This window comes from Danaus plexippus (assembly GCF_018135715.1).
Source record: "Danaus plexippus chromosome 29 unlocalized genomic scaffold, MEX_DaPlex mxdp_36, whole genome shotgun sequence".
In the NCBI taxonomy this organism is placed as follows: domain Eukaryota; kingdom Metazoa; phylum Arthropoda; class Insecta; order Lepidoptera; family Nymphalidae; genus Danaus; species Danaus plexippus.
The window spans coordinates 226,137-242,732 of NW_026869857.1; the positions used below are offsets into that span (position 1 = coordinate 226,137).

At 44.6% G+C, this 16,596-nt stretch overlaps 3 protein-coding genes across 5 annotated transcripts; 1 reads left to right on the plus strand and 2 right to left on the minus strand.

Moving 5' to 3' along the window:
* Positions 1–352: 352 nt before the first annotated feature.
* On the minus strand, positions 353–5,191 carry LOC116776940 (U4/U6 small nuclear ribonucleoprotein Prp4). The gene is made up of 14 exons (XM_032670247.2): positions 4,835–5,191; positions 4,516–4,625; positions 4,096–4,190; positions 3,628–3,786; positions 3,439–3,544; positions 3,260–3,330; positions 3,004–3,133; positions 2,737–2,864; positions 2,351–2,481; positions 1,713–1,797; positions 1,453–1,594; positions 1,032–1,101; positions 803–924; positions 353–467 (listed from the first exon to the last, which is right to left on the minus strand). Exons 1-14 carry the CDS (start codon positions 4,989–4,991, stop codon positions 375–377), a joined length of 1,599 nt encoding a protein of 532 aa, XP_032526138.2. The 5' UTR covers positions 4,992–5,191; the 3' UTR covers positions 353–374.
* Positions 5,192–5,374: 183 nt separating this feature from the next.
* LOC116776920 (U4/U6 small nuclear ribonucleoprotein Prp3) lies at positions 5,375–11,505 on the plus strand. 3 transcript variants are annotated; one of them, XM_061528994.1, is made up of 15 exons: positions 5,521–5,537; positions 5,617–5,732; positions 6,205–6,369; positions 7,325–7,466; positions 7,845–8,022; positions 8,256–8,461; positions 8,627–8,815; positions 9,002–9,129; positions 9,361–9,545; positions 9,792–9,939; positions 10,110–10,263; positions 10,387–10,442; positions 10,585–10,734; positions 11,081–11,213; positions 11,358–11,505. In XM_061528994.1, the coding sequence occupies exons 4-15, from the start codon at positions 7,437–7,439 to the stop codon at positions 11,466–11,468; spliced, it is 1,668 nt and encodes a 555-aa protein (XP_061384978.1). In that variant the 5' UTR covers positions 5,521–5,537; positions 5,617–5,732; positions 6,205–6,369; positions 7,325–7,436; the 3' UTR covers positions 11,469–11,505. The 3 variants fall into 3 exon arrangements, with proteins under 3 accessions (XP_061384977.1, XP_061384979.1, XP_061384978.1); XM_061528993.1 differs by having other exon boundaries at positions 5,375–5,732; XM_061528995.1 differs by lacking the exons at positions 9,792–9,939; positions 10,387–10,442; positions 10,585–10,734; positions 11,081–11,213; positions 11,358–11,505 and having other exon boundaries at positions 5,375–5,732; positions 10,110–10,255.
* A 3,893-nt stretch (positions 11,506–15,398) lies between these two features.
* LOC133320432 (probable serine/threonine-protein kinase clkA) lies at positions 15,399–16,514 on the minus strand. Its single transcript, XM_061528908.1, has one exon. It carries the CDS (start codon positions 16,512–16,514, stop codon positions 15,399–15,401), a length of 1,116 nt encoding a protein of 371 aa, XP_061384892.1.
* Between the last annotated feature and the right edge of the window lie 82 nt (positions 16,515–16,596).

The window sequence follows — 16,596 nt, forward strand, 5'->3', positions numbered from 1 at the left end:
AACATACCGACACTGCATCACTATCATACAGCCAAAATTCCAAATACAATTTTTCATTGCCACTACAGACTCCTTCCCAGTTTCTCCTTACCATATTTCCTTGCTTATAGTATTAATGTTTATTAATGATGAAGCTGGTAACACTCAGTATTATCTGAGTTATAAAGATATTAAGAGGGACTGTAGCTTAAGATGATCAAAAATTATCACAGTAAAAGTATTTATTTGCACAAACACCACACAAGATGGAGACCCTACAAAAAAAATATTTTTTTTATATCTAAAACTAAGTAAATATAACACAGACACGATTTATGAATAGGTTGTATATTTTCATTGGAATTGAAACACGTTTTATTAAAAAAATATTATATTTAAGCCATGTCCGGAGCCCAGAGCTTGAACGTTCTGTCGTAGGAGCTGGTCGCTATGTACTTATTGTCGGGTGAAATATCACAGCTCATCACCTGGAGATAGACAAAATTTTCACTCGTTATATCAAGAGATGGGACGAAACCTCTCATCATTTCATGGATTCACTGTGCCGGGTCCATGGTTGCAGGGAGAGGAGCTTCAAGAATTCCTGGGACTTGTGACTCAGGTGTAGGTTTAAGGGGCCCCTATCTAACGCGATAAACGCTCACCTCCACTGTCCAAGCTCCTCTCTCTATCGAACCATAGTACAGTAAAGTAATAACTGTACAATAATATATATATTATTGTATTATATATATGAATGTGTATAAAAGATGTGAATACATTTGTGTATGTGTGTGTGTGTGTGTGTGTGTGTGTTTGTTACCTTGTTGTCGTGTCCGGAGAGTGTCCTCAGCGGGTGCCAGGCGGGGTTGGACCACAGCTTGGCGGAGTGGTCATAGGACGAGGTCAACAGGAAGTGACCCTGGGTCCGTTGATAACGAATGTCTGTGGAACGTCATACAGGGAGCGCTTAAAAAATATTATGATTTATGTGAAATAGCGTGTGTAATCTGATGCTGTCCGTCCGTGAGTGTGTGTGGCGCTGAACATACCGCTGATGAGGTGCGTGTGCGCAGGGATGGTGTATATGGACGACCGGCGCCTCAGGTCCCAGATCTTCGCCTGGAAAGAATATACATACACATACACACACTGTGAAGTAACGGAGACGTTGTTGTATATATATAAATTTTGTCAAACTCAAAACAAATTGGGGTACTGGAGTGCACTCAGTAGAAAAATAAATAATTAAAATTTTGTCAAAAGACGGAACAAGGAATTGTCACTGAGAGGTTGGTATCGATGTATTGTGTTTTGTGATGTGCGGGGGGTAATTACAGCCCCCGGACAAAATTCACAGACTATCCCCGAACTATTTATCGGATATCAATAAAAACTTAATAAAAAAGAACCCTCAAAGTGTTCCGTATTTATCGATGAGTCAACTACGATATCTGATGTCAAGTATGTGACCTGGTGATCGGCGGCGGCCGTGGCGAGCTGGTGACCCGCGGGGGCCCAGTCCACCCCCAACACGGGGCCGAGGTGACCCTCGAGGAACATCACACAGCGACCCGTCCTAAGGTCCCAAACGCGCCCGAAAGAGTCCATACCCCTGGGGATATCAGAGACCCCGATAAATATACGTTAAATGTGAATTTTCATTGAAAATGTTGAAAAGTTTGATCAAATCAAGTGATTCCTTGTTTTAATATATATCCTAGTCGCCTCACCCGGTCACCGCCAGGGACCCGTCGCACTGGAAGGCTACGCTGTACACCGGCTTGGCGTGACCTTCCTGGTGAAGGACCTCGGTCTCTGGAAGCGACATAATATAAAGTAGGAACCGCGGGCAGGAGCGGGGCGAGCGACAGACGCGCGGCTGCCGGGTGCTCCGCGCGTCATGTCTCTAGTCTGAGTTATAATCAGATCCGCTCCGCGGCGGGTTCGCAGCGAGACGCTTGAGAGTTATTCCTACACAGCTGTGTCAAGTTTGGTGGAAGTCCAATAAATCAAAAGTTAAATTATATCGAATGTTATTTTTAAAGTCGATTTTCGTTTCGTTTCTAAGAATACACAGACGACACTAACGACATCTACCAACGAAAGTCCGAACGCTGTAAAAATAAAAATTCAATATTATTCCTATAATAATGACTACTACTGGATAAGAAACGTAAGCTCAGACCTTGATGCGCGTTAGAGACATAGAATTATCATTGGTCCCACCGAGGACGCGATGGCTCAGTTGCCACAGCGTCTTGAATGCGGTATTTAAGTACCAGGTTCAATTCCACTACATTTTTTTTTCACATTTTCCATATGAGATACAAATATCACGCTGCCAGGGATGGGATATGAAGGTACCCACGTGTTTCCAGATCCCACAGCCTCCACGAGTGATCGAAGACCGTGGCGGCCAGGTAGCGACCAGACGGATGGAACTCCACCCTGGACACGCGGGCCGGGCCGTGGCCGGGCAAGGACGCCAGCGGTGACTCGCTGGGGAACAAGGTGACCCCGGCGGAGGAAGACAGAGATTAGTTAGAGATATAGACATATAGTAATTATGCGGTATAAGGTTAGGGTTCATTGGGGTACGTAACGACCCCAGCATATATATTTAATGCTTATACAAACTATAATGAGATTTGCTTAATAATTATATATCCCGTAACTGTGTCACTGGCCTTATGTACATATATATATATATATACAGCAAACGTCACAACAATCAGCTCAGCATTTCTTGGATACCTGACAAAGTTCCACAGGAACACGCTGCCGTCATACCCGCTGGAAGCCATCGCGACGTTATGCGACGCGTCCGACACATCCACGGACATATCCTCGGATTTATCCTCAGACTTCTCCCCCTTTTCCGCCTGTAAGTTATTATACATAATGTAATATTATAAATTATAAAACGCTAGCAGGATTCAAACTTGCGCCTCACACGTCTCGGAGTCGCTTTAACTACTGAACTGTTTGGTCCCTACTACACATGACGGTTGTAGCACTGACCTTGAGCTGCAGATGATGCGGCATCACCGCCTTCGGGTGGAAGGTCGCAGAGCTGACGTTCCCCGTGTGTCCCAACAACGTCTGGACCTCCACACACCCAGGGACCGACCACACGCGGCACACGCCCGACCTAGGTGTAATGGGGTATCACAGACCCCAGTTAATTACTACATATATCATGAGTGCCGATGCGACGCTCGCTACAGCAGATGCAGAGATGTGAAAGCTTTGTCATTTTAACTATTTAGAAACTCACCAGCTCGATGTTATAAGCATTTTACTGTCCGAACTGAACCTACAGAAACTTATAGGTCTCGTGTCACCGATCTGTTGACAAAAAAAATATAAATATATATATATACATATGTGTGTGTGTAAATATGTGTGTGTAAATATGTCTGTGTAAATATGTGTGTGTGTGTGTAGACGTCCCACCTGACTGCAATATATGGAGTTAGCCGCGGCCTTCCTCTGAGCGTCCTGCTTGGCGGCCGCTCGCACGCTGCCGGCCAGTTCCAACTCTGAGCGAGCTTGGGCCAGTCTGACAAAGAGACGGAACACATAACTTCACACACGGTGGGATACTATAAACATCGCTGAATAACATAATGACCCCGGACAAACCTTTGCTTGGCCCTCGGCAGTGAGAACCTGGCTATATCGATCCTCGCCCTTCTCAGCGCCGCGGGGCCTTCGTGGTACCAGGTCCCCTCCCGGCCCCGGTCCCTCTCCAGGCGGGCCTCCTCCTCTTCCAGGGCCTTGTGGATGGCGTCCTCACCTAGACTGGGTTATGGTACATTGAGCTGATGTCCAAAGAAGCAAGATTATGAATTTAGTCATTCGAGTGAAACAAGCGAAGCGAACGGAACGCTATACTGGCTGGATAGTCAAGTCATCATGGATTTTATCAAAAACGCACTAAGATCGGACACATGTCCAAAAAATGCTTAGGTCGTTACACTCAACTTGCACGGAGATTTTTTTATCTTGGGAAATAGACAAATGAGAAGTTGCATCTCCTTGTATAACAAGAACAGCACACAAGCCATAGAGTGACCCCACGGGACATTTTCATGTTAAAATTATACTCACTAGCTGAGCAAGTCCCTTAACCGGACCCTCCTCTCGGCTGGGCCTTCCCCGAACAGACACACAGGCTCACCGAGCTGCCGGAGACTCCGTCTAACCTGGGTCATGAAACACCATAGTGACCTTTTAAAATACTCGGTGAACATTAAAAACTACATATCATCTGCTTGTTCTGTAATTATTCCATACATTTGTTTAATGAATCGAAATAATCTCTTCAAACATACAGCTTTGTGTATATATTACAATGACAAGTTTAATGGAGGTAGATCACTTTACTGTGTAAGTTTCTGTCATTGCTTGCCGCCGCAAACAATACATATATACAAATATAATGAATTCAACATAAATATAATATTGTGCGGTTTCTTATAAGACAAATGCTGAACCATTTGCTCTGTAGATCAAACCCTCGGTGCTTACCTCGTCATCGTCCGTTGATACATTCAACTGACGAGCTTTTCTCCTCCGTTCAAACTCCTCTAGCAATGCCTTTTTGTCTTTGGTTATCTCATCTTCTAGCTCCATGTATTCTGGAATTATTGTGGCATAGTTTGGTGGGTCATTATAGGCTTTTAATTAGAAAGAGAGAAATGCAGAGTTCAATATTGTACTATTTCTAACAATTGCGAAATGTTTTTTATTGTTCTATATACAAAGCTAAAAGATTTGTATATCCTGAATCTGTTATCAAGAGATTGTTGTCTTAAAAATAATATACGAGTTAATGTTATTCACTTACCATTGGAAATTTGTATGTCACCAGTTTCTTTGGCACTTTCTTTGACTCCCTCCCTGGCAGCAGCCGCCAGAGCTGCCAGACGAGCCTTCTCCTGCTCCTCCAGAGACCCATAATACAGTTTTGGCTTTTTCACCGCCACTACTTCATCGTCAGACATTTTAAGGTTATTTATATATTATAACTTCAAAAACTGTTCTCTTATAAATATTACACGCCCCATGCGTGGAACATACACTATTAACTTAATATAAGGGCGTTTAATTTTATAATAATTTGATTATTTTAATTTAATTTACAATGAAAAATAGTAGCGTCGGCAAAACAAACACATTATTAGTTATAGCTGTCAAGATTCAAGCGTCAACTGTCAAATATGAAGATGTTGTAAGTTTGATTTATAGATTTTTTTTAAATCCCATCCAAATAGTTTAATTCTTATTTAAATTATTTTCGTTTATATATAAATAACTTTAAGTATAAAATAAGTAGTATTAAAGTCAGTGCTAATAAATTAAAATATATGAATAAAGTTTTGTCTATGAACATGGCATCTTTAAAGTTTACGTCAGAGTTAGGATTTGCTATGATCCTAACTTTAATTTCAAAATATATTTTAAATGTATCGAAATGTGAAGTTTCAGGAATTTTACTGATATAATACGCATAATTAGCTACATCATATAGAATATTACAAAAACCTAAGGTATAAGATAGAACATAACCTAAGAGGTGTAAGTGTTGTGATTTTTGAAGATTTTCTGCTGTGAATTATGGCGTTACAGTTGTCCAAACGTGAAGTAGAAGACCTAAGATCCTCCCTCGATCGTGCAATCTATAGAACTATAGGAAAATCAGATAGTTCACTACTATACACGGTGTCTTCATGCCTGACAAACGGGTAAACAGATATTGTTTTAACTTCTCATATTTGACGATAAATTATTAAAAGTATTGATTATTATATAAATCGCTTATCATGGATTTACTTTACACTAGTCTCTGTGTATACTAACCAACAATGATACGAAAGAAGCAATAAATATCGCGGATAAGTCGAAAATTTATAATGCGTATTCGTAAAGGGATTTTTCTTATTTCGTCGTCTTAAACACAGCTACTAAAGATTGTTAGTCATTTAATAACTCAATTAAACCCTGCTTATATTATAAACAACAAGCTTGTTTATTGAAACTGTACAATAAACAGAAAAATATGAAAATGTATATTTAGTTACTAGTTCTGACATATTCTTAAAACTGAACCAAATAGTTTATGTCACTTCTATAACTGAACTAATAATACCGCTAATTTCGTATCTACTTCTCCAGCTGTCCCAGTCAGTAACTGTTAGAAATGGCATTTCGTTACAGGTATGAGCGCCGTAAGATTATAGATAAAATATCATCACACATTGATTCGAAGAAGGCCAGCAAACTTGCTGACAAGATCATAGCCCTCGCACAGGAGCTGATCTCATCATCCAAGAGCCAGAAACGGAAATATGAAGATAAAGAAAAAGACAAAGATAGTAAAAGGTACATTTGATTATTGCAGCTCCGTGATTGACATAGGATCGGGAGGGAAAGTTGTGGTTTATGGATGTTTGATATACATCTCAACGACTCCTGAATCTATATTACAGCTAACTCGGAAACTATGACTTGACTGTCAGTAATTCTTGGAATGTACTTCGAAAGCAGCCCTAGTAGGTTTGCTTCAAATTTAGTTAGGTAGATAGACAAGCTTGGACAGTGGAGGTGAGTGTTTCATGTGCGCTAGATAGGGGCCTCTTCAAGCTATGCCTGGGCCGCAAGTCCCAGGCACTGTTGACGCTCCTCTCCCTGCAAAGACAGGCCCAGCACTCGCACAGTGAATCCATGGAATGCTGAGAAGTTTCCTCTCTGTCATGTACTGCTAAAATAGATCCTATAAAATGAGTCGTAAGTCAGAGACAAAGCTGAGTCAGTTCAAGTGTTCGGTTACGTGGCTTATGCTTATAAATTATGGCGTTAGCTGATATTGAAGTCGGTGATTGGTGTCACGGTACATCCTTCTCCACAATTTGTCGTGCAACTGGTGGTATACAAGTACATAGACGTCAAGGTTTTAAGCAAGAGTTAAGGCCGAGTTCAGAATATCTGAACACTTTTGATTAGTATTTTGACAAATTATACCTTAAAGTTTGTAAATTTTTTTGTTAATTTCTGAATATTATAGTTTACGAACATTCATATAAGTCAGAATTACTTTATCTTTACAGTTTTTGAATTAAGTATAAAAGATTACTTTGAATCAGAAGTTATTTTATCCAATACCTAAAGACTTTAGTGACTAATATAAGTATTCGTACGACGAGGTGCGTTACCATACTGCATACTGATAGTTTAGAGTTCTGTTGTATGGAGATCGATGAACAAAGTAGGAACTGTCATTACACTGTGCTTAGAAACACTAGTGGCTATACTTCCTGATTGATACATTTTGATACAGATCTCGTCACGAATCCCGCGAGGAGAGACGGGAGAAGGATGACAGAGAGAGAAAGAGTGACAACGGAGAGGATTTACCGACCATCTCGGAAGGGGACACCATTGGCTCAAAGATGACTGGACTCAGTGCTGATAAGATCAAGGTCAGTCATTACTATATATATAGGTATATTGTAAGCAATGCTGAACTAAATATTTGTGGTGATTTGCCAGAGAGCTGTCCTATCTTAATGTGCAAATATCAAAACTATCTGTGTGTTTGTCCTAGTAACATAAACATCTAAACCTTTTTTCCATATGCTGCCAAAAATTTACACCCAACTTATGGTCAATACTTGTTTAAATATCGTACTCAATGGGATTAATGGCACCACCAAGTGTCTGTTTGTATGTTTGTCATGAACTTGGACTCAACTTCATTAAAAAATTACACAGATAATTTATTTATTATGTTTGTATAAAGATAAATAATAATCATAGAGGATTCTGTGAGATGAATATGGTCGTTATCTCATCTCCAGGTCATGATGGCGAATGCTCAGAAGGAAATTGAGGAGAGGAAGCGAGCTCTGATGGCTATCAAGGGGGAGTCTCGGAACGTGAGCACGGCCGCGGCCGCCGCGCAGCAGCTCAGGGCCCACGTGGCCGGGGGCATAGCACCCCCTAGCGTCATCAAGCCGATATTATACTCCAAACCAGGTGAGATGCTGAGATGATATACAGGGGTGCTTGGTTGTGGGAGAATTCACCGGAAATATCCTCCCTGGAAGACATGTGGGATGATCTTGAATCGGACTCCTAATAGGGGACGGAATAGTTCCGTCCCAACCAATCCGTAGCGGCTTCACGACATGAATCACCCTCTAGTCGTGTCAGAGACGAGTGCTGTCTCGTACTTTCATTAGTTCACCTCCAAAACACTCATATTCCAGCCGTCACGCCGACAACCGCCGAGGAGTTGGAGAAGCAGAGGAAGATAGCGGAGCTGCAGGCCAGGATACAGAGGAAGCTGGCGGGTGGCGCGCTGGCTGCGACCGGGGGCTCCGGGCCCGCGCCCCTCATACTGGACAGGGAGGGTCGCACCGTGGACACCAGCGGCAAGAGGGTGCAGCTCACACACGTGGCGCCCACCTTGAAGGTACCAGCCACCGTCGATACCAACTGATTTATTGACTACAGTCCAGACACGACAGCCCAGTGGCCAGTGACCGAAACACATCCCGGGGTCGCAGACTCGGCTCCAGGGGCTGGCGATGAATGTTTTATTGCATGTTATGTATATAAATTTAATTTCCTCCACCAGGCCAACATAAGGGCGAAGCGGCGCGAGGAGTTCCGCGCCCAGCTGAGCGGGCAGACCACGGAGGCGGTCAACGAAGCCCCCTGGCAGGACGAGCGGCTGGCCAGCAAGCCCCCGGCGAGGACGCGCAGGGCGCTCCGCTTCCACGAGCCCGGGAAGTTCACACAGCTGGCGGAGAGGCTCCGGATGAAGGTAGGAAACACGAGGAGATGGGCCGCTTATATATGTATCTTCCTACAAGACCGCACGTCCCGCTGTACAGAGAGTTTCCTGTCAGGTTACTGGCACTAGTTAGTGACTCACAGCAAGAGCCAAGTAATATTCAAACTAACGTCATATACAATGTTCAAAGTCGCTTTACCGGTAACTCTGTATCAGGCCCAGCTGGAGAAGCTGCAGACTGAGATATCTCAGATAGCTCGGAAGACGGGCATCTCCTCCGCCACCAAACTGGCGTTACTGGCCGCCGACACGCCGGAGGCACAGAGAGTGCCGGACATAGAGTGGTGAGTAGACGGGTGGAGGGGGGACAGGGGGAGGGGGGAGACATCAGGCACAATTCAACTCTATGTCGAGATGATTTGCTATTCACTGTGTAAATTGTTTCTGTTTTTAAATATTTTATATGGAAATAAGTTTCTTGATCCAATTGAGGGAATAAAATCTTTTGAATGGTCACATTTTTCTTAGAAACCTCTCAAAATAATCTCTGTTTCATATAACCCTCGTGCCGCCAGGTGGGACAGCGTGATCCTGATGACCCCCGAGGAGAGGGAGGCGAGGGCGAAAGCCGGCGACGACGAGAGGTCGTTCAGCGAGCGCGTGGAGGCCTGCAACACGGGACACGACGACATCGTGGAGAACCTCAACGAGGACGCCATCACCAACCTGGTGGAACACCCGCAGCAGCTCAGACCGCCCAGTGAGTGACTCGGACTGACGCTTGCTACTCCTTAACGCACAACTCGCTGAGTCCACTCGGGTGGAACTCTCCGACAGTGCAGGTCGGGCATCCGAGTAAGGCATGGGGTATGACTCCTGGTCTCCGTAAACACGAGACGGACTCGGCTGCTATAAGCCGCCGGTGACATCTAGAGATGGTGCTGTCTTTTATTTTCGCATTGTAGCTGGGACGGTTTTGTGATCCTATGTGTGTATGTCCTCCCAGCCGAACCTCTGAAACCGACTTACATGCCGGTGTTCCTCACCAAGAAGGAAAGGAAGAAGCTCCGCAGGCAGAGCAGGAGAGAGGCCTGGAAGGAGGAGCAGGAGAAGGTGCGTCTGGGGCTGGAGGCGCCGCCGGAGCCCAAGCTCAGGTACCTCAGTACGAGTCCCATACACAACGACTTACGCGATAGTATACGTATGAATTAAAAAACTATTTGAACCTGCGGCGAGACTGTAACGTTGCAGTCGCTCTAACAACTGAACTGTCGTGTCCTGACAATATATGTATGTGTTATTAAAACCTTGCCATGTATTCCAGGATATCCAACCTGATGCGCGCCCTGGGGACGGAGGCTGTGCAGGACCCCACGGCCATTGAGGCCAGGGTCAGGGAGCAGATCGCCAAGAGGCAGAAGACACACCTCGAGGCCAACAAGGCCAGGGCGCTCACCAAGGAACAGCGGAGAGAGAAGGTACATACATACATACATACATACTGTTGAAGGCTTGACTCCTCCGACGACACGCCGACACACACGCGGTCCGACGCACCGAACTTATGTTGTGGTAATTTTGTAAATGTTTTATGTTTCCAGGTGGATAGGAAAATACGCGAGGACACGTCTATGGGGGTGCACGTGGCGGTGTACAGGTGAGGCACACGCACGCACACACATAGAAACTATCTCCATAAATTTTATATAAACTCATTATTTTCCTTACTCACAAGGACACGGAGTTCTCTTGATAAGCTAATCTCAGTACAGTAATGTATCGGTGGCTTCTCGTTCCAGGGTGAAGGACCTGTTCGAGAGCGCCTCCGCCAAGTTCAAGGTGGAGGTGAACGCGCGCCAACTGCACATGACGGGCTGCGTGGTGCTGCACCGAGCCTGCTGCGTGCTGGTGCTGGAGGGGGGGCCGCGGCAGCACGAGAAGTACAAGCGGTGAGGCACAGAGAGATGGAGATCATTACAACTCAAACATGGGCTGCCAAGAGCGGGAAGCACCAACCCCTCACAGAAGATCGGCGTGAAGGAGTCTTTACTGGCTAGGTTTCGCCCGATGAGTGAGAGAGACGGTCGCCTGCCCTTTTCCCACCCCTTCCCATCCCTCCCACAGTCAAGGTCGGCAATGATCCGCAACATCCCTTATATTGTAAATATCCATGGGCCGTGACTGCCTTCCACCGAGTAGACCGCCAGCTCGTCAGCCACAAAAAAACATTAGAAGGTCACAGGAGCTGACGTCAGGTACCAGGAGTGTAATAAAATGACGTAATAAATCTTCCAGCCTGATGCTGCACAGGATAAAGTGGGAAGAGGAGACCGTGAAGAACGCCGACGACAGCGAGGGTCCGAACTCGTGTACGCTTGTCTGGGAGGGGGTCGCCGCCAGGAGGGCCTTCGGGGACATTAAGTTTAAGGTACGGGCGGCAGCAGAGCGTTCACTCAATTACAACAAACGCTAGCTGATGAGATTCATATTGGGCAGGAATCCTAATATCATCCGCCACACCGAGTAATGGCGTGGCGGGTTGCGGTCTAATGTTAGTTATTTCGTGTCACAGGTGATGCCGACGGAGAAGCAGGCGAGGGAGTTCTTCGCTAAGCACGGCGTCGAGCATTACTGGGACCTATCGTACAGCGGGGCCGTGCTGGGGCCAGCGGAGGAGCCCTAGGGCTCCCACACGACACAATAAACCGGATTTGACACAATATTGTTTTATTATCAATAAAGTTACAACCTCCATATTATATGGCATTCATTTGTCTTAAAAAACATCGTTTCGCGAAAGAAAAGAAAAAGAGAAGGACTAGGATGACTTATGACAAGTGATATTCGCTTCACCCGCGGACCTCCGCCCTGAGCCCCGCCGCGACACGAACACCGGCAGTGAGGATGTCGGCAGCTGTCTCTCTCTCTCTCTCTCTTGTCACCGACGTTTATTTTAAAACTGATATGTATGCATGTGACTCGCAAAGCTCGGCCTGGCCAAGACATTGACTTGTCGGAGCACCCTGTATGTATAACATACAGAGGCCGCCTCCGCAGCGCTGTAGATTACGGCTATAAAGTAATTCCTGTATCATGCTTCCAAAGACGTGCGGAGTCCATTAAGACACGCCGCTGTCCCCGCCTCGCTCGGCCGCTAGATGTCGCTACTAACGGCCGGTAACGCATTACCGACCGCCGTCCCTGTCAGTCGTCGCTTCCAGTGCGGACCGTGATCTAGCTTTTAGATACAAGCCACCGATCTCTTCATTGTTGCGTCGTTTTTCGCGCCGAGCACTCGCTCGTTACGGAAATCTGATAGAAATATAAAAAAAATAATTAAATTTATTCAAATACCCTCCGAAATAAAAATGAGTGAATGGGAGGATACCGTGCCTAGTGAAAGTTCGAGTGAAGGTAGCTGTTCGGAATGCCTTTCGCATCATGAGGAGCCGCCGAGGAGTTGGTGAGTCGTTTAAATAATGCTTTGACGGCAAGCTCTGCTCCAGCTGCGAGTAATGTGCGTGTAAGCGTGAAGTACCCTCACTTAACAACACAGATAATTCGGTATTGTCGGTCAGTGACCAATATTTATGTCCCCCGAAACTAGCTGCGGGTAGTATTGTTAATTTGGACGTGGCGGTCAAGGAACCTACTTTACCGAAAGCAAAGCCGGCTCGTGTCGACACAATGAGAGCTGTGCAAAGGTTTGACTCACCGGACTGGAGTGCGGTTCGTTATATAGACGTTCCGACAAAATATGCGGCCTTCCCGGCATTTACTGAACTAAAAGTAAATGAGGAGCGACGTTCAGAGGATCCTTTTACTCCTTTACGTTGGCTTCAAATGGAGCGTAGTTTTGCCGCGTTATCCAAAGCATTTTTAGCCCAAAACGAAGCGATATTTTCTGCTTTACAAATTCTGATTGATTGATGTGCCTCTGCTTATATGCAACTTAACGCGTCCGTTATTTATGAAAAGTTAAACGAGCTATTTGGAAACTATTCCGAATACAAAACGGTTTCTCACGACATGCTGCAAACGAGCTGAAGTTTTAGAGAGGCGGCGGCGGGATTTGGTTAATAAATTAAGAGAAATTTATGAAAGAAGTCCTTAAAAAAATACCTCCTTCTTGCGAGTACATGTTTGACCCCGGCCAGCTATCGGTATATCTACAAATATTGGTGGGGTAGATAAATTACAAAAACAAACTTTAGCATCTAACCGTTCTCGTACGAAACGCCCGAGCCTTCGACCTCGTCCGCCAATATCAGGTCGTTTCGAGGTCGAACTGATTCGGTGAGTGGAAAATATCGGTGGACATTCAGGGATTCATCCCAAAAGTATGTCGACGAACACGTCATCACCGAAGCGTCAGACGTTCAACGGGGAGCCCTCGTAAACAACGAATTGATAAAAGGCGCATGGGAACAACATCAGACCAATTGGCGTTGCAATCTGAAAGAAATGTGTGTTGTGTTTACCGGATATCAGTCAAAGCGATGGAGCTCCGAAACTCGACAGTGATTGTTCAGAAGGACAACAAAACGGTTGTGACCTACATAAAGAACGAAGGCGGAACACGATCACGTCAAAGGTTAGAATTGACCTGACAAGTGTTGAATCTGGTAGACCACTTCAACGTTGTGCTTCTCCTGAACTCGTCTCTCGTCTCCTGAACAGCGAAGCCGACCGCCTCTCTCAAAACCGCGCGGCCGTCGAGTGGCATATCAGAAGCAAAGAAACTTCGAGGTTAGTCAGCCTGTGGGGCACACCCGATTTAGATCTCTTTGCTTCCCAGACGGCACATATCGTAGCAAACTATTGTTCTCTAGACTTGTCAGACTCGAACGCCTAGTTTCACGACGCTTTCAGCAAATCGTGACATTACAGACTGGCATGGCTGTTCCCGCCACTTAGTTTAATACCCAGGGTCCTGGATTATTTAAATTCAGCCTCAAATCAGTTCATCCTAATAGCCTCCAAGTGGGAGAAGTTCTTGAAGGCCAGGCGTGAAGAGTCGTGCCATAAGACATCCTAGGAAACTCAGAAAACTAAACAAAACGTTGGTAGACACGATGGCAATGCAACCTCCAGCAAAAGTCGGAAAGTTACATCTGGAGGCCTGGCTGGTTTTGGGTGGGATGATTTAAGAGACATGGACACCACAAGAGAAAGAGTTATTGTCATAGCGCTGGAGGCAGTCTACCATAAAGACTTGGAGTAGATGGGTAAGGTTCTGTCATGGGAGTAGCATTAACTTTCGTCTACCAAAACCAGCAAATGTAGCAAGGTATTTAGCCCATCTATTTTTAAACCATGTTTTTTCCTACCGAACCATTCTCGTGCCTAAATCAGACATTGCATCCGTTTGCCACACGATATCCGATATCCGGTTTCTACAAATCCTATAGACAGACACATACTCAAAGCTATTTCATTGGCAAAACTTACGCCCCCCAAGCGTCCGATTTGAGATGCCAGGATATTAAGGTCTTTAAGAAGGTACAATATAAATTTAAATAACTATATTATTATTATTATCTTCTGGTCCTAGAGTACATGATCTTATTCTTTTGCATGTGGATGAACCATACTTTGTAGATAATATTTATTCGATAACCTTGTATCCACTTTTCGGTTCTGAGACGGACTCTTCTTCGTGCCAACAAACTACCTGGACATTTGTATCCTCACCAGACAGGAGCACTGATGCAGTGTATTGGTTACCTACATCAGTAAACCGTTTTTTTCTTTTTGATGACGCAAGGAAACTCTTTTTACGAGCCGTCTCAACGGCCTTGGTGGGGCCGGAGAGGATGTGTGAGACTCGACCTGGGCAGGTCCCTACTCACTAAAACCACTGCGAAAGCCATCGGCTGCTACGTTGGCGTACCCCGGATCTGTCAGCGACAGGGCACACCAGCGACACATCAGTAAACCTGACTCGGAATACACGAGGAAATATAACAAATTTATTCTTAGCCGCTAGAAACTCAAGAAGACCAGCGACTGCAGCGATGTTTGGTGGTTGGATATAGAAACTTCTGGCTGAAGCTGGTTACCAGGCACCTGCTGGAAGTTGTACATCAGCAGTTTCTTCTTTAGATTCGGCAGAAAATTACCCTATTACTGACATTTTAGCCAAAGCTTTTGGCAGCACGATGTAACTTTATATTTTTTATATAAAACAGAACATTCACATACAGACAGCAAGTCAGAGAAGTCTCCGTCTCTGTCTCTGTGTTTTCAGCCCGATTCATTAATGTTTTATGTAATAATTGAGTCATAATTTTACAATATATTCTTAGTCACGTCGTTGTATTTCAATATAAACATTTGTATGTATATAACAGCCCCAGTCTTTGTCTTCCTGGTGCTGTCATCATCAGTCCAACAATGAGGAAATCGGTGGCTTGTATCTAAAAGCTAGATCACGGTCCGGACTGGAAGCCGCAGGGAGGCTGGTCGGTGATCCGTTTCCGGCCGTTAGCGGCGACATCTAGCGGCCGAGCGAGGCGAGGCATAAAACACATTTTATTGTAAAGATAAAATATTTATAACATCTGAAGTTGCTTAGAAATAAAATACATTTAGCTTTCAGTCGTTTATTGTGCTAGCCGTGTGTGGGGACACATACAAACGCCACTCGCCTGTGGTTCCTGGGACACCCGATCCCGCCCAGGATCATGCCTTGGTTGATTATAATCTCCGTCGTACTTGAAATGTCTTCGTTGTCATTATTCGAGCTGGTCATTTTATGAATTAAATCATTATTTGAGTTATTTTGGTTATATGTGTTGGCGTAATCGGAATAGTTATTTTTGTAGTCTGGGTTATTTAGGTTATTATTTGGATTATATCCGGGGTAAGGATTGTATGCTAGGTTGCTGTTGGATAAGTTATTATTGGGATAACTATTGTATGGATTATAACCGTTTGGATTACTGTACGGGTTTGAATAATAGTTGGAATAGTTATTTGTGTAACCGGGGTTATTTAAGTTATTGTTCGGATGAGCGTTTTGATTGTAATAATTATTATAGTTATTTGTGTTATATCCGGGGTAAGGATCGTATGGGCCATTGTAATTGGCCAAGTTATTGTTGTTAGCGTTTGTGTTACTGTACGAGTTAGTGTAATGATAGGAATAGGGTTTAGCCGGAAAGTTATTATTTGCGCTGTAGTTATAAAGCGGATGGTTATTTAAATTGTATGATGCGTTGTTATATATATTAAAGTCGGTGTACGGTGAGTGAGTTTGGTTTTTCGTGTGCGAGTGCGTCAAGTCGTACATTTTGTTGTAGATGTTGCTGAAGAAGCTGCCGATGCCGCTCCCGAGTGATGCGTGTCGCTTTACTCTCTCCGTCTTCGGGTCGATGACATTTTTTGAATGAAATCCGTCTCCCTCTTCGTTCTTTATCAAATATTTTTCAATTTCATTTGAAGCTCTCCTTTCCTTTCCTTCCAAACTCTGCTCCGGTTTTGATTTCTTAAGAAAATTTATTCTATCAACAATTTCATGATCTCCGATAGCTTTAGTTCGTTCGGAAACCTTGATATCTCCTTGTCCCAAGCCGTCGACTATTCTTCTGAACAGAACACTATCAATATCGGCGTGTCTCCTCACCCTCACGTCGAAGTCTCTGTATTTTGATGTTTTTATATTAAAGTTATTAGTTTTAGCGATTATATTAACTAACGCAGCAACAACGACCAGCGCCAACAACATGCTGCTGGAGACTGCGCGGGTTGTGACGGACAGAGGCTTCCGACTCGGGATTAGAGAATACAAACCTATACATCGCTCTGGC

Excerpts from the sequence above, each read along its gene's own strand:
- LOC116776940 (XM_032670247.2), bottom strand. The coding sequence starts at position 4,991 with ATGTCTGACGATGAAGTAGTGGCGGTGAAAAAGCCAAAACTGTATTAT. Across the intron at positions 2,865-3,003 it reads CGCATCATCTGCAGCTCAAG|GCGGAAAAGGGGGAGAAGTC; the intron begins GTCAGTGCTACA and ends AATAACTTACAG. Across the intron at positions 1,595-1,712 it reads GGGTCCCTGGCGGTGACCGG|GGGTATGGACTCTTTCGGGC; the intron begins GTGAGGCGACTA and ends TGATATCCCCAG.
- LOC116776920 (XM_061528993.1), top strand. The coding sequence starts at position 5,605 with ATGGCGTTACAGTTGTCCAAACGTGAAGTAGAAGACCTAAGATCCTCC. Across the intron at positions 8,023-8,255 it reads GATATTATACTCCAAACCAG|CCGTCACGCCGACAACCGCC; the intron begins GTGAGATGCTGA and ends CTCATATTCCAG. Across the intron at positions 10,735-11,080 it reads CAGCACGAGAAGTACAAGCG|CCTGATGCTGCACAGGATAA; the intron begins GTGAGGCACAGA and ends TAAATCTTCCAG.
- LOC133320432 (XM_061528908.1), bottom strand. The coding sequence starts at position 16,514 with ATGTTGTTGGCGCTGGTCGTTGTTGCTGCGTTAGTTAATATAATCGCT.